The sequence below is a fragment of the Drosophila takahashii genome, chromosome 3R (genome assembly GCF_030179915.1).
Source record: "Drosophila takahashii strain IR98-3 E-12201 chromosome 3R, DtakHiC1v2, whole genome shotgun sequence".
NCBI lineage: Eukaryota > Metazoa > Arthropoda > Insecta > Diptera > Drosophilidae > Drosophila > Drosophila takahashii.
Window position 1 is genome coordinate 27,626,090 of NC_091681.1, and position 14,032 is coordinate 27,640,121.

At 48.5% G+C, this 14,032-nt stretch overlaps 6 protein-coding genes across 7 annotated transcripts; 4 read left to right on the forward strand and 2 right to left on the reverse strand.

Annotated features, from left to right (window-relative positions):
- The first annotated feature begins 83 nt into the window (after positions 1 to 83).
- Positions 84 to 1,616, forward strand: LOC108058738 (transcription factor Ouib). The gene is made up of 4 exons (XM_017143670.3): positions 84 to 304; positions 358 to 1,112; positions 1,172 to 1,417; positions 1,478 to 1,616. Exons 1-4 carry the CDS (start codon positions 167 to 169, stop codon positions 1,599 to 1,601), a joined length of 1,263 nt encoding a protein of 420 aa, XP_016999159.2. The 5' UTR covers positions 84 to 166; the 3' UTR covers positions 1,602 to 1,616.
- Positions 1,617 to 1,690: 74 nt separating this feature from the next.
- On the reverse strand, positions 1,691 to 3,137 carry Zaf1 (ZAD and Architectural Function 1). Of its 2 annotated transcripts, XM_017143671.3 has the most exons (4): positions 2,942 to 3,137; positions 2,246 to 2,889; positions 2,041 to 2,175; positions 1,691 to 1,919 (listed from the first exon to the last, which is right to left on the reverse strand). In XM_017143671.3, exons 1-4 carry the CDS (start codon positions 3,062 to 3,064, stop codon positions 1,691 to 1,693), a joined length of 1,131 nt encoding a protein of 376 aa, XP_016999160.2. In that variant the 5' UTR covers positions 3,065 to 3,137. The 2 variants fall into 2 exon arrangements, with proteins under 2 accessions (XP_016999160.2, XP_070072835.1); XM_070216734.1 differs by lacking the exon at positions 2,041 to 2,175.
- Positions 3,138 to 3,361: 224 nt separating this feature from the next.
- On the forward strand, positions 3,362 to 5,006 carry LOC108058735 (transcription factor Ouib). Its single transcript, XM_017143668.3, has 6 exons — positions 3,362 to 3,587; positions 3,648 to 3,773; positions 3,833 to 4,341; positions 4,409 to 4,543; positions 4,602 to 4,712; positions 4,771 to 5,006. The coding sequence occupies exons 1-6, from the start codon at positions 3,453 to 3,455 to the stop codon at positions 4,898 to 4,900; spliced, it is 1,146 nt and encodes a 381-aa protein (XP_016999157.2). The 5' UTR covers positions 3,362 to 3,452; the 3' UTR covers positions 4,901 to 5,006.
- Positions 5,007 to 5,573: 567 nt separating this feature from the next.
- Positions 5,574 to 6,691, reverse strand: LOC108058737 (transcription factor Ouib). The gene is made up of 4 exons (XM_017143669.3): positions 6,557 to 6,691; positions 6,085 to 6,479; positions 5,784 to 6,029; positions 5,574 to 5,716 (listed from the first exon to the last, which is right to left on the reverse strand). Exons 1-4 carry the CDS (start codon positions 6,665 to 6,667, stop codon positions 5,590 to 5,592), a joined length of 879 nt encoding a protein of 292 aa, XP_016999158.2. The 5' UTR covers positions 6,668 to 6,691; the 3' UTR covers positions 5,574 to 5,589.
- A 376-nt stretch (positions 6,692 to 7,067) lies between these two features.
- Positions 7,068 to 8,512, forward strand: LOC108058571 (transcription factor Ouib). The gene is made up of 4 exons (XM_017143350.3): positions 7,068 to 7,203; positions 7,266 to 8,146; positions 8,205 to 8,315; positions 8,372 to 8,512. Exons 1-4 carry the CDS (start codon positions 7,087 to 7,089, stop codon positions 8,484 to 8,486), a joined length of 1,224 nt encoding a protein of 407 aa, XP_016998839.2. The 5' UTR covers positions 7,068 to 7,086; the 3' UTR covers positions 8,487 to 8,512.
- A 799-nt stretch (positions 8,513 to 9,311) lies between these two features.
- LOC108058591 (ice-structuring glycoprotein) lies at positions 9,312 to 13,763 on the forward strand. The gene is made up of 4 exons (XM_017143435.3): positions 9,312 to 9,609; positions 9,680 to 9,847; positions 9,988 to 10,405; positions 10,469 to 13,763. Exons 1-4 carry the CDS (start codon positions 9,536 to 9,538, stop codon positions 13,661 to 13,663), a joined length of 3,855 nt encoding a protein of 1,284 aa, XP_016998924.2. The 5' UTR covers positions 9,312 to 9,535; the 3' UTR covers positions 13,664 to 13,763.
- The last annotated feature ends 269 nt before the right edge of the window (positions 13,764 to 14,032 follow it).

Consider the following 14,032-nt stretch of genomic DNA (forward strand, 5'->3'; position numbering starts at 1 on the left):
CAACTCCAGATGGCGCTTTATTAGGAAAGTGTCTCTGCTAGCAGAGAAATATCGATTTAAAGTAATCGTTTTTTGCACATCACTATCCAAGTTTTTGTTTACATCCCATTCAATTTGATTGCGAAAACCTTGATTTTCATCGCCTTTCTGTCCACTGCTGGCCAGGATGAATGCGTTCAGCTCAACGGCGGTACTGATGAAGTGCCGAATCTGCCTGGGCGACTCCGAGGAGGGCACAATGAGCTCTCTGTTCGAAGGAGAGGAGCCCCTGAACGAGAAGGTCGAGTTTTGCTGTGGGATTAAGGTGGGTTTTTAGGAGAAGTTATGCATGACACTTTAGTCTGAATATCCCTACAGGTTCGCCTATCCCCTAGTATACCCGGAAAGGCCTGCAGCAGCTGTAGAGAATTCGTGCAAATGTGGTTCAACTTCCGCCAGATGTGCCTCAACTCGCAGATTTACTGGGAAACCAGTTGTCCGGACTCGGAGAGACCGGAGGAGCTGACACAGGCCAGCGATGGCGAGTACATGGAGTACCTTTATGATAAACTGCAGGTGAATTTGGGCCACGAGAATAACTATCAAGAGATTAGCCAAACGGTGGAGGAGGAGGAGGATGAGCAGCTGGAGGATCAATCACAGGAAGTTCTCGAGGTCAACGGATTCATCGGAAACGAACCGATCGAGGAGGAGGAGGATGAGCCCATCAAGGAGAGTCCTGAAATATTGATTTCCCACTTTGACTCCTATGTAAACGATCCTGAGCTGGAGGAAATCATTGAAGATAAGGGCGAGCTCGTCGAGGATTCTTGCCTTCTAGGCGGCGAGTACTATGAGGTGGACTACGAGCAGGAGGACCTCAACGAAGAGGAATATCTTTCGCCCACTCCCATCTCCAAGAGGGACAAACGCAAGCCAGGAAGGCCCCGCAAACCGGACAGCGAACTCAAGTTCAAGCGCAAGGATATCCAGTCCAAAAGAAAACCGATTAAGGATAAGACCAAGGACGAGGATAAGTTTATGTGCAATCTGTGCGGCAACGTGTACTACAAGAAATCCGTTTTCACCGCTCACATGATGACCCACACGGAATATAAGCCTCACCAATGCGAGTAAGTAAATAAAGAAAAATTCTATGTCTCTATAGTAAATACGTATAATTTCATTGCAGAATCTGCACCAAATCCTTTCGACAAATGGGCGAGTTGCGGGCCCACATACGTCGTCACACGGGCGAGCGTCCCTACAAGTGTATGTACTGCGAGCGGCACTTCTACGACCGCAGCGAACGGGTTCGCCACGAGCGAGTGCACACCAATACGCGTCCTTACGCCTGCCAGGAGTGCGGCAAGACCTTCACGCACACGGCCATCCTCAAGAACCACATCCTGTCTCATTCCGCCGAGAAGAATTACAAGTAAAGCAGATAGTTTATATAAAGGAAAGCCAATTTCTAACGATCTCCGTTTCTTTATAGCTGTGACACATGCTCCAAGTCATTTACTTTGCTGCACCAGTTGAAGGCACACCTGCAAACGGTCACGCACCGCAACAAAATGGAGCAAGCCATTCCCAGATCCGCCGACTTTATGCAAAGTTAATGCGCTCTAATAGTTTTCCTAATTTTAGTTAGCTAGTTTAAGACAAAGAAAACCCACGTCTGTTACAAATTATCATTTGTATTTGTTAGCTACTCCATCATTTCGCCATACTCCTTGGCCAGCGATACGCCCATGAGGTGCGCATGCGTCTTCTCGTGCGCCGCGAGCTGGTGCTTCAGGCGGAAGTCCTTGTCGCAGATGAGGCACTTGTGTGGCTTATCAGACGAATGGAGGAGGTAGTGAGCCTTGCGTGAGGTAGACAGCGAAAAGGTTTTCCCGCAGATTTCGCAGGCATATGGTTTCTCATTTGTGTGCATACTGAAATGGAGAGAATTAAAATTAGGATATTATTAGCATAATTACATTTACAAAATGGTTAAAAGCTAGCAACTAATAGCTTGTTGTTTCAGAATAAAAAGTGAGGAAACTAAAATCATACCGTTCGTGTTTGCGAAAAGTGCTGGAATCAGCAAAGCGGCGTGGGCAGTAGGCGCATTTGTAGGGCTTTTCGCCCGTGTGGGTTCGCATATGAGTTTTCAGGTTGCAGGCGGCTCTGAATGTCTTTTGGCACACCCTAAAATATTACTATTATTTGTGAATCCCTCTTGTAAGAGATATATGTAGTAGTCAGAAAGGATACTTACTCGCACTCGTGGGGTTTTTCACTGCGATGCACCTGCATGTGTGCATTTAGTAGAGAGATACGTGAGTAGGTGTTGCTGCAGACCTTGCATCTGTACTTGTCCGGCACGCAGGCCACGGCTAAATCTACATTGTATCCACTGGTAGGCACCGATATCTGGGACTCCTCGCCGTCTAAAATTGTGCCTTCCAGGGATGAGGTATCAAAATCGTCATTGGTCTCCCTCTCCAAATCACTCAGGGTGTATTCCTCCTGACTGGTGTTTTTGTCGTTGTCACCATTGGCCTTTAAAACATACACGAAATCGCCTGGTTCCTGTGGGGACACAGATTTCTTTCTATTTATTGGTTTGCCAGTCGTTGCTTGAGATGTGGGCACTGGACTCTCATCGATGCCTATGACTAGGGGCTGCTCCTGCACGGATCTGCCTGAAATGTTCTGCTTCCTGGCTCGCTTTCTCTGACCAGCCGGCTCATCCCTGTTCTGCGCAGGCTGAAAGGCCACCGCCGAGGACATTGTTTGGCGGACGAGGTTCCGCAGGTGCTCGTCGGATCGCTTGCATTGGCTGAGGAATTGCTCCACCTCCTCCAGCTTGTCCAAGCAATCGGAGCAAATCTGATCTGGCAAACCATCATCCGGTTGCACCTAGCAAAAGGAGTATTAAATGATGTACAAAACTAAATTACCGCGTACTCACAACTAAATCTGCATAAGAGACCAGCAGCTTGTGGGCATCCGATTGGAAGAGCGACTGCAGCGAAATGCCGTCTCCCTTTTTGCGGCAAGTGCGGCACATGCTCCATTTAATGCTGATTTCCATAGTTGCAGTTACTTCAGGAATTTTTCTTCTCAATTGACAAATTTCAATTCAAATACCAGAGCTGTGCATTAAAAAATTACTAGGGCTGTCAAGTACTCGTGGGTCGTGCGATAGTTGTCTCAACTATCGTTCAGAATTTTTTTAAATTCTCTGAATAAAAAAATTATTAAATTAAATTATTAATTAAATTTATTAAAAAATATATCCCTTTATTCAAAATATTATAAAATTCCTTATTACAAATTAAAAATCCTCGTCAACTATCGATATGCCGATAGGCACGTCGATTGCCACACAACCCAGCCCTGACAACCCTGGGAAAAGTTCCAAGACGCTGTCTTGTTTATTTCAGAATTGCAACATACGGACGGCCAGGACGAGCGAAATCATGCCCGAGTACATGCTGTGCAGGATCTGCTTGACAGAGGACATCAACTCGGAGGCGATGGCGCCCCTGTTCGATGACGAGGACGCCCAGTGCCGGGAGCTGGTGCGCAAGATTGAGGAAGTGGGCAGCATCAAGGTACATGTGGAATGTGGAGGCACCTGTGGTCCTTGGGCTAATCCCGACCTGATTTTTCAGCTGGTGCCGCTGCAGAACATTCCGAGCATGCTGTGCTACAGCTGCGTGGAGCAGCTGACCAGCGCCCACAAGTTCCGGGAGCTTTGCCAGGAGAGCGAGCGGACGTTTGCCACGAATGTGGTCAAGGTTAGTGGGACATCTAATGCACACCCTCCATACAACTACAAGTTTATAAACCTTGCCAGGCCGAGATGAAGTCGGAGCCCACGGACGAAGTGGCACATATAGTGGCGGATCACATCGAGTATATCTACGAGTCGGCCAACGACTTCATAGACGGCGTGGAGGAGGACATCGAAATGGAGAACATGCTGGAGGAGCGCCTGGAGGACGGCATTGCGGACACAACCGAGTCCTTCGAGATTAACACGGTGGTGGACGAACTGGACGAGAACGAGCTGCTGGTGGCGAATAGCGCCGATAGCGACTACGAGCCCAGCGAGCGCTGCCGCAAACCCAAGGTGCGGAAGTCGCGGCTGGGTAAACGTGGACGTGGACGACCCCGTGGCTCTGGTTCCGGGCATCCACGCAGTCCCAGCCGCGAGCGACCGACTGTGCACTCCAGCTGCAAGTCCTCGCCCGAGGAGTCCTCCACGAACATTATGTGCGAGATCTGTGGCAATATCTACTCTAAGCGAGCGGCGCTCAACATTCATATGCGCCGTCACATGGCCGACAAGCCTTTCGAATGCGAGTGAGTAGCTGAAAAGGGTACTTTATATATTATTTATTGTATTTCCGTAAATGTTAATCCCCTGCAGAATCTGCGGCAAAACCTTTGCGGGTCCTTCCGAGCTAAATCGTCATATACGAGTGCATACAGGCGAGAAGCCCTTCACGTGTAAATACTGCAATCGCTCGTTTGCGGACCGCAGCTCCAACATTCGGCATGAAAGGTAAAGCTACCAAGCCTCAAGAGATGCTCATTAATAACTTACATGACTCCCCTTGCAGAACTCACACGAACGAGCGACCCTTCACTTGTTCCACCTGCGGCAAGGCCTTCTCCTACTCCAATGTGCTAAAGAACCACATGCTCACCCACACGGGCGAGAAACCCTTCCTGTAGGTTAATCTTGAGCTTCAACAAACATAGATAATCATTATTTTATGGCATTTTCAGTTGCCGGCCGTGCAATAAAACCTTCTCCCGCAAGCACCAACTGGAGCAGCATATCGGCACTATGACCCACCAGCAGACTGTTAGGAATCACCAGACTAACGACCATCAGCGGCACTCAGAGATCTACTAGTCTTAAATCCTGCAATTAACGTTTTCCTAGATAAATATATAATTTAACTATAAATAGATATTGTAAAATAAAAAGAGTACAAATGGTCCGAGCCGGATGTGTGAAATATGATGAGTTTGGAATATTACTGCGGAAAAAAAACACATTTTTAGAAGCACATTAATAGTTTTATTAAAATTCGTAGCTTTGCAAATTATACTTGCGTTGTCTTAAAATCAATAAACGTCAATATTCATTGTATTTTGGAAGGCGTTTAATAGGCACCCTCATCAATTAAAAGATTTAGGTGTATTCAAAAATACATACATATTCAAAGCTGGAGTTTGACCAAAAACCTTTGTTTATGGCCTTTAATTAGTAACTATAACAACAATAAATTCCATAAAAAGTTCGATTTAGAATGACACTGGAATAAGTATGTAATTAAAGTTAATACTCTTTGTGCTTTAATAGAAGACAGTTTGTGCAAGGCGGGAGGGATTCAGTTGTTTCTTAGTTTTTTGTGCTCATTTTTTAATGGAAGCTATAATTTGACAAAAACTCGACTCTTTTGAACATCAATAAATGCCATTTAACAATGGATTAGGAATGGCACTGGATTAAGTATACATACTTGTAGTTTTAGTTTCATAACTCATACAGGTTCTTACCAATAGATAATATAAATAATGACTAGGTAGACGGTGTAACTAAACATTAAAGAGGTCAGCTGCCTGAGCTGCCGCTGCCTCCTCGGCTTTTTCCTTATGAATACTGGTAGACAAGTGGGTCATCAGATGGGAGATCCGTTGGAAGTGCTGGTGGCAAACGTAGCAGCTAAAAGATCAAAGGGTGTGGAAATATGTAAAATGTGCGTAGAGTTGGCCCAAATCGAGATGCCCACTAGTGCTTCCGTACGGCGTCATGGGTCATCTTGTGCTTGCTGAGACATCCGGAGCTGACGAAACTCTTCTCGCAAATGTCGCACTGGAAGCGGCGATCGTTCCGATGGCGTCGATGGTGCTCCTGACGGGCACTCGTGTCGGAGAAGCGACGTGGACAGTAGATGCACACGTAGGGCTGCTCGCCCGTGTGACTACGGGTGTGGCGCGTTAGTTCCTTCCGTGTGGCAAAGCTTTTTCCGCACTCCCTATTAAAAAGAAGTCAGTATCTTAAGGATATATTATAGAAAATATCTACTTTACCCAAAATCGCAGTGGAAATCCTTGATGCCAGTGTGCCGTAGCTTGTGTTCCAGAAAGTTTGTCTTGGAGTTGATGGATTTGCCGCAATCCTCGCAGACATAAGGACCAGTCCTCCTTGAACGTTTGGGTGGCTGGGCTTTTGGAGCGGTCTTTGGAATATTTTCGACTTCCGGAGTTAAAATGGACTCGTCCAATTCAAGCTCGACTTGGTCATCATCAATGTATTCATAGCAAATGGGTTCCTGTGGCAGGTCCTTGCCGGTGGAGGTGGACTCAATCCTCTCCTGGTTCTGCTTCTCGGAAATGATGCATCGCTGGCGGAACTTAATGGCTGCCTGCAGGTCACCCAAGCACACCATGCACATGTTGTTGGATATTTCCTTCTTGCAACTTAGCTGGGGTGGTAAAAATAGCTTTATAAGTGCCTTGATTTTGATCCGATTAATAATTATGTGTATTTTTAGCCCATTACCTCGACTCCAGTTATGGAAAGAATTTGGCGAATCAGGTGACCATTTGCTGGGTCAAAAAGATTAATTGGAGCCTCGTTTGCAGAGCAAAGGCGGCAACTTAGAACTCGCATCCTGCCTTTTGTGCTATTAAAAATAAGAATTGTTTATTTTATTGTTTACTTTCGATGCCAAAAAGTTTGTGGGCGCGGTATGTGCACGGTCCCTCTAATTTCGCGAACATGAGCGTTGTGCGAAGCTTTTGTGAGGGGATCAAACTATTTTAATGCCTTAATTTTTTTTTTAATTAAAATAATTTACAAAATCAGGACTATTTTTCAGACGTCTTATTTGAAACCCCCTCTTTGGTTTTTTAGGTCCTCTAGATGTTTTAAAACCCCCTTTCTACCCCCATGCCCCTACCAAAGTTATCGATAACGACGATAACAAAGCAGCTGTTTCACATACATACAAACATATATATGCGTTTGCCAAACAATTGGTTGTTTATATTCAAATTAAACTTAAATTTGACACATTTTCAATAAACATAATGACGCTTCAGTGCCGGACCTGCGGAACCGTCATCTACAACACAAAGGCCAAGAATCTCTTCCACATCGAGAACGCCAAGATGCTGCTAAACATCAGTCTCATATCTGGCGCCATGGTAAAATCGTATAAAAACTTGTTTTCTTTTTATAGTAACTTATATATATCCTGTAATTGCAGCTTCACAATGATCCAGAACTGCCCAGTTGCATTTGCGCCTGCTGCATGCTCGATTTAAACCAGGCAATTGTATTCCGGGAACGCTGCCTTCAAACGCAGGAGGATCTCGTCCAGCAACTCACTTCTCTGGAACAGGAACAGCAAGTCCCGGATCACGATGTAGAAATCAAGGAAGAAGATGATGTGGGCAAGCTGGCCTTACCTTTGCCACCCAATCAGTTGGACGATCCGTTCGAGGAGGTCGATGAATATGAATACTTTGAAGAAGAGGAATTTCAAGATGCCGATGGTGCTGAAGAGGAGACGAATCACGTTGAGGTGGGCGAGGAGGTGACGCACGATGCCGAATCCTTGGTCTCCAGTGTCCAGAAGGAGTTCGAGAGCATTTACAACGACGAGAACACCGATGACGACAACAAGGAATTCATCGACGATCCAAACGCTATTTACTATGAGGATGAAAGTGACGGATTCTCTCAAGATTCATCACTGTCCGAGTTGAAGCGCACGCGGGGTCGCTCCAGAGGAGGTAGTGTCTCCATGGAGACGCCCTCCACGATTCCCAAGCGCAAGAAACAGTACGTGACGTGGAAGAACATGACCGAGGAACAGATCATCGAGCGGAAGCGGCAGCAGCGGAAACGCGACTGCGTTTGCGAACAGTGCGGCCGGCACTTCACCGATCAGAGCAACTTCAAGCTGCACATGCTGAGGCACACGGGCATGAAGAACTTCGCCTGCCAGGAGTGCGGCAAACGGTTCTACACCGACCATCTCATGTCGCTGCACCAGCGGATCGTCCACCAGGGCGAGAAGCCCTACGCCTGTCGCTTCTGCACCAAGTCCTTTCACAACAGCACTACTCGAGTAATCCACGAAAGGTGAGGGACACTTTCCTGGTGGTCAAAGCTGTATAAATGATAAAATATACCTTTTCAGGGTTCATACTAATGCCAAACCCTACACCTGCCACCATTGCGACAAGAGCTTTAGCTCGACTTCCGGACGCAAGCGGCACGAACTGATTCACACAGGTGTGCGCGCTTTTTCGTAAGTATTCCTGTAGATTATTTAACGCTCCGAAGTTAATAAATTCCGTTTTGCAGCTGCACAATTTGCGAGCAAACCTTCCAGCGCAACACTCATCTGAAGGCGCACTTGCGATCCAAGTTTCACATTGTAAAGGCGAGAGCGAACGAACTGGAAGAGGTGCTCGAATGAACAATTTTTTTGCCTGAAAAGTGTAGTTAATATTAGTTTTTAACAAGAAAGGAAGCTACCTTCGGCCAGCCGAAGCTTATATACCCTTGTAGATAAAAGAATACTCACTCGGTGCAGTTCCAGGGATTCCAGATTCAGCGTTTCGATTTATTTCAATTTTGTTTTTAAGTAGTCAAGAATCAAAACGCCTACTTCCTACAAAGTTACAATGAATTTTCTTATATTTGTTTGGGAGCCTTAAGATATAGTGGTCCGATCCGGCTGGCTCCGACATATGTACTACCTGCAATAGAAAGAAGGCTTTCGGGAAAGTTTCATCGCGATAGCTTTAAAACTGAGAGACTAGTTCGCATAGAAACGGACAGACGGACAGACGGACAGACGGACAGACGGACATGGCTAGATAGACTCGGCTATTGGTGCTGATCAAGAATATATATACTTTATGTGGTCGGAAACGTCTCCTTCACTGCGTTGCAAACATCTGACTGAAATTATAATACCCTCTACAAGGGTATAAAAATAATTCAAAAATTCTTTTCTTTTGGGCATTGGGTTTTGAAATACTTGAATTACGATAACAGACGCGCCGCGCCCTGTTAAAATATCGATAGCTATACCGACTAGTTTCCGAGGTGGCAACGCTTGAAGACTTTAATTTTCTTCTTGGACGAGAAAAGTTTAATTTTGTAAGTTTTTAAGCTTTTAAAAAGATTGTTTAATAATAATTAAGCAAGAACTTTCTCCTTCTTGTTATTTCTTTTAAAATAAGTGGTATTTTAACAGCTGCCTTTACTTCACTTTCCAGTTGCCACACTTTGGTATATTTTGGCGCTACAGCGACGGTCACACCGCTAAGATTTCGTTTTTTTTTGGACAATTTGACATTTAATTTCTCTTAAGATTTAATTAAAATAAACCACGTTGGTCCCGGTCCAAATTAAAGGTTTTCCAGACGACCCTCGAACGAAGCGAGATTGGCCCCCTGAAAGTGTTCCTTTCCGCCCGATTGCACTGTGCGAAAAAACCGGTTGTTGACCTTCGGCAGCATGGAGCGTCGTCGCTTTAACTTGAGCAGCATGTCGCCCATGGCGGATTCCACGCGGATCGACGCGTCGCTGATGTGAGTGACCACCTGTCTGTCTACTTTGCTTTGTTTCGCATACTAATCCAAGGTGCTTTCTTTTGTACAGAAGCAATCGCCCGTCGTCCGCCAGTTTCTTGAGGGGACTGAGTCCCAAGGGGGGAAACACCACGCTCAATGGAACCCGCACCCCGGAAAGGTCCCTGATGAACCACACGGCCACATCGCCCAGCAGCATCTCGCGACAAAAACTGAACATCAGCCAGTTGGATCCCAGGTAATTACACCATGTGGCGAAATGGTAATTCTTAGAAAGCCTTTGTCTTGTGATGAAGGACCAACAAGCCTTAAAAATGCATAGTTTTTAATATTTATTTTAAATATTTCATATAATAACCACTCTCCGCTTTCCCCCAGAACCTTTGCCGATGTGCACAGCAGTGGACTGGCCTCCCGAATCGTGGCCTACCACGAAAGCAGCCTCGGAGGACGCGGCGGTCTGCAGCGCAGCATGTCCGCCAGCAATCTGTACAACCCACTGACGCAGCCGCGCAGGGCGCCAGCCTCCCCGCTGCCCTACAAATCCCGGGTGCCGGCACTTGCGATGACCCAGATTGCACCGCCCGAGCGCAGCTTCTATTCGGGCAACACGTTGCCCAGCCTGCTGCGCTCCAACTCTCTGGCGGGAGTGGTGAACAGGGCCAGCGAGCAGGAGCAGCTGTCGCGGGAGAACCGACCCATCCTGCACCCGCCGCATCCGCAGCACGAAAGCGAACCAACGAGGAGCGTGCTGGACGAGCTTAAGGAGATCTCCAGGAAGCGCATCAACACCGGTGTAAGTTTGAGCCATCAATCATCCTGTCAAAGGGACACCTGCTTAGGCTTCGCTTGTTTTCAGGATGCGCCTTCGCCGCATGACTTTACGAAGAGGAGTTGCCAGCGCGGCGTGGACTTTGTGGACCATCACCGGCACCAGCAGCTACACCAGTTGCACCAACAGCAAAGTCAGTCCTTTAAAAGACAGCGAGAGCTGACCGTTTCGGTTCCACTCCGGCATCATTCGACCTCTCTGGCGGCTGCTCCGCCTGCCTTGCAGCACATGCACTCCAATGGCAGCATCTCGCCCACTCAGTCGCCGGAGCAGGTGGCCAAACGGCCCAACTGCAGCTACAACAACGACATTGCCTCCTCGCTTAGCTCCAGCCGGCGTCACAGCAACAAGCGGAAGCTGTTCGACATGCGCGAGAGCTTTCAGCAGAGTAAAAACGAGACACTGGGCAGTGGCAGCTCACCGGAGAACTCGCCCGGCGAAAATGTGGCCAAAATTCAGCGTAAAGTGGATGCAGAGTGTGTCAGCAAGGCGATGAGCATGCCAGCCGGTCCATCTGTGCCGGCAGTTCCTGCCTCGCGCACTATTTCAGCCCCTCCTACGCAAAGCATCGAAGTACCGCCTGCGGTGGATAAGCCCAAGCTTACTCTCTTCAACGCCCGACAGTCGCACACGAAGGCGGAACAGCCGCGCCAGGATCTGAACAGCCCCGATGTGGATGCCGGGGAATACGCGGGCATTCAGTTTGTGAAGCCCAAGCAGCAGAATTCCATGCTGGGCGTTAAGAACCCAAGCGTAGAGCGCACGCACAAGACCAAACTGGCGATAATGCTGAGTGGATTGAAGGGCGAACTCTACCAGGGTGAGCCGGATGAACTGGATGCCCCCAAGCCAGCGGCTGCGCCTGCGACTCTTCCAACGCCCATCAAACCCACCATAGCGCCGCCTGTTACTACAACCACAACGACGGCGACTTCTACTGCGACCATGACGACTGCAGCGCCCAGCAAGTCGGTAATACTAAGTAATCAGGTGATAAAGCCACCGGATACGATAAGTACCTCCAATGAAGTGCCCAAACTTCCCGCTGCTGCAGAAGGAGAGGCACCAAAGACCAACGACAAAGTGGAAGCGGCACCACCCAAACCCGTAACACCTACCACATCAGCTCAACCATTGATCACTTTTGGAACACCAAAATCCTCAGCTGCACCTATACTCTCCTTTGGAAATGCCAGCACCACCACTACGACAACCACTACAACTACAACTACCATTAGCACTAGTATGACCACCGCAAAGCCCACATTCTCGTTTGGACAAGCGCCTGCCAATGGAACCGCAGTAGGCGTTGCTCCTGGATTCAAACTGGACGTCCCTGCGCCAACGGCAGCAACTACAACTAACTCGGTGGCGCCGGCCACAACTACAACGACTTTCGGAATGGCTGCTCCGAAGACTATAGCTGCTATTGCTCCTACATCAACGCCATCTATGAGTTTCGTTAAGCCGATTTCCACAGTGACAGCAGCGGCTACCACAAACAGCCCTGCAACATCAACCATATCACCATTTGGAGCAGCACCCGCCGCCAATCCAATCTTTGCCTTCGGACAATCGGGCAATGGTAGCTCAGGAACTCCGACTAGCAGCGCCAGTGGATTAGCTGCTCCCAAGCCAGCAGTATTTAGTTTTGACGGCAACCCAGCTCAGCAGGGCCGAGCAGCAGCAACATCGCTGTTTGGCAACCAAGCTCAAACCACAAACAACTCCTTTGGAGCCGCTTTCAATCAACCCGCGGCCAACAAAACCGAGCCAACCAAGCCGGGCATTTTTGGAAATCCGGACAGCAGCTTTGGTGGCTCTTTTAAGCCGCCAGCAGAAGTTGCCACCACAACTGTCGCTGAGCTCCCGAAGCCTTTCGGGTTTTCAGCCACTACAACCGCAACTAGTGGAGCTCCGGCGGCCACGAATCTCTTTACCTTTGGAGGGGCAGCCACTTCGAAACCAGCAGAACCAACTCCCACGAGCACGCAGAATAATCTCTTTGGCCAGAGTGCAGCCACAAGCACAACACCCTTTGCCTTTGGAGGATCAGCACCAGCAGCCGCAGGAAATAAGGATAACAAGCCGATGTTTGCATTTGGAGGAGCAGGAGGAGGAGACAGCAATGCGGCGGCCAAACCCACTCCGGTGTTCAGCTTTGGTGGCGCGGACAAGAGTGCTCCTCCTGCCTTTGGCAGCGTAGCAACATCGGCATCATCTGCAACAGCAACGCCTACAAGCAACGCCTTTGGATTCGGCGCAGCACAGAAGCCTTCGACACCCATGTTTGGCAGCGGTTCTACCCAACAGTCCGCCGCCCCTGCTGCAACAGCCACTAAACCATTTACATTTGGTGGTGGTGCCCAACAGGCCACTGCACCCTCAGCTTCCCCAGCTTCAGGAGGATTTTCATTTGCCGCCGTTGGTGCCAAAAGTACAGCGGAACCCACTGGAACGAATGTGTTCGGCAGCCCCGCCAACGCCAGCAAGCCGAGCTTTAACTTTGGAGGAAGCACCGTCAATCAGGCAGGAGCAGCGCCGTCACCAGCAGGTGGCTTCTCTTTTTCAACAGCGACCAGCAAGAAGGAGGAGCCGGCCGGCAACAATATGTTCGGAAGCCCCAACACTGGAATAGTTAAACCCAATTTCAGTTTTTCAAGCAACAATTCGAGCACTCAACCAGCAGCTTCAGCGCCCAGCTTTGGAGGATTCGGAGCTCCAGCGGCAGGAGCAACAGCTGCGCCCAGCAACCAGAACAAACCCTTTGCATTTGGAGGAAGCCAAGCCACGGCACCTGCTCCCAACGCAGCTCCAATGGGCGGCAACCTCTTCGCCAATGCGGTGGCTGCTACCCACAACCAACCGAAGCCGGGCGCCTTCTCTTTCGGTGGCGCGGCCAAGAGCACCGCCAGCGCCACGGCCGGAAATGCGCCCTTCTCGTTTGGCGGTGCAGCTGCCGGCGGCATCGCCTCGCCGCCCAGCAATCAGGGCATGAATACCGCAAAGCCCTTTAGCTTTGGTGGTGTCGGCGGCAATCCAGCGCCCAATGTCTTCGGGAGTCCAGCACCTGCGCCGGCGGCTAGCAATCCGGCCGGAGCCTTCAGTTTCGGTGGCGCCAGTCCGGCCCAGCAGGCGAACGCCGGAAACATGTTCGTCCCACCGCCCAGCACGCCGGAGAGTCGACCCATTCGCAAGGCCACCAGGCGGCTGCAAAAATAGGTCCGCGTCCCAAGTTAATGTGTAGACTATTATTGTTTTGTTAGTTCAATTATTGTTTTTTATACCAGGCAGTAAATGGATTAAAAGAAGTCGTTGGCAATCCGAATTGTAATATATAAATATCCATCGACTCTGGTTCGTTCTGTGAAATGTAATTGTCAGACTTTTGAACGGATTGTCACTAAAGAAAACTAGACTTAAAATCGTATCATCTAAAAATATATTAAGATCAATAAAAACATCCATATTATTGAAAACAATATAAAACCTGCTAATTATGAACATTAAAGCTTGAACCCTGAAGTGTTCATTTTGAATTTGAAATGCGTCTTTAATTCGTGGGCCATGATGAACTAAAAAATAAACGCT

Bases quoted from the DNA above. Each gene is read 5' to 3' on its own strand.
- Zaf1 (XM_017143671.3), bottom strand. From the start codon at position 3,064: ATGGAAATCAGCATTAAATGGAGCATGTGCCGCACTTGCCGCAAAAAG. The intron at 2,890-2,941 runs GTGAGTACGCGG...TCCTTTTGCTAG, and splicing joins TCTCTTATGCAGATTTAGTT to GTGCAACCGGATGATGGTTT. The intron at 2,176-2,245 runs GTAAGTATCCTT...GTAATATTTTAG, and splicing joins GAAAAACCCCACGAGTGCGA to GGTGTGCCAAAAGACATTCA.
- LOC108058737 (XM_017143669.3), bottom strand. From the start codon at position 6,667: ATGCGAGTTCTAAGTTGCCGCCTTTGCTCTGCAAACGAGGCTCCAATT. The intron at 6,030-6,084 runs GTAAAGTAGATA...TCTTTTTAATAG, and splicing joins GATTTCCACTGCGATTTTGG to GGAGTGCGGAAAAAGCTTTG. The intron at 5,717-5,783 runs GTGGGCATCTCG...TTGATCTTTTAG, and splicing joins GACGCCGTACGGAAGCACTA to CTGCTACGTTTGCCACCAGC.
- LOC108058591 (XM_017143435.3), top strand. From the start codon at position 9,536: ATGGAGCGTCGTCGCTTTAACTTGAGCAGCATGTCGCCCATGGCGGAT. The intron at 9,610-9,679 runs GTGAGTGACCAC...TCTTTTGTACAG, and splicing joins CGGATCGACGCGTCGCTGAT to AAGCAATCGCCCGTCGTCCG. The intron at 10,406-10,468 runs GTAAGTTTGAGC...GCTTGTTTTCAG, and splicing joins GGAAGCGCATCAACACCGGT to GATGCGCCTTCGCCGCATGA.
- LOC108058735 (XM_017143668.3), top strand. From the start codon at position 3,453: ATGCCCGAGTACATGCTGTGCAGGATCTGCTTGACAGAGGACATCAAC. The intron at 3,774-3,832 runs GTTAGTGGGACA...AAACCTTGCCAG, and splicing joins TTGCCACGAATGTGGTCAAG to GCCGAGATGAAGTCGGAGCC. The intron at 4,544-4,601 runs GTAAAGCTACCA...CTCCCCTTGCAG, and splicing joins TCCAACATTCGGCATGAAAG to AACTCACACGAACGAGCGAC.
- LOC108058571 (XM_017143350.3), top strand. From the start codon at position 7,087: ATGACGCTTCAGTGCCGGACCTGCGGAACCGTCATCTACAACACAAAG. The intron at 8,147-8,204 runs GTGAGGGACACT...ATACCTTTTCAG, and splicing joins ACTCGAGTAATCCACGAAAG to GGTTCATACTAATGCCAAAC. The intron at 8,316-8,371 runs GTAAGTATTCCT...TCCGTTTTGCAG, and splicing joins ACAGGTGTGCGCGCTTTTTC to CTGCACAATTTGCGAGCAAA.
- LOC108058738 (XM_017143670.3), top strand. From the start codon at position 167: ATGAATGCGTTCAGCTCAACGGCGGTACTGATGAAGTGCCGAATCTGC. The intron at 305-357 runs GTGGGTTTTTAG...ATATCCCTACAG, and splicing joins AGTTTTGCTGTGGGATTAAG to GTTCGCCTATCCCCTAGTAT. The intron at 1,418-1,477 runs GTAAAGCAGATA...GTTTCTTTATAG, and splicing joins TCCGCCGAGAAGAATTACAA to CTGTGACACATGCTCCAAGT.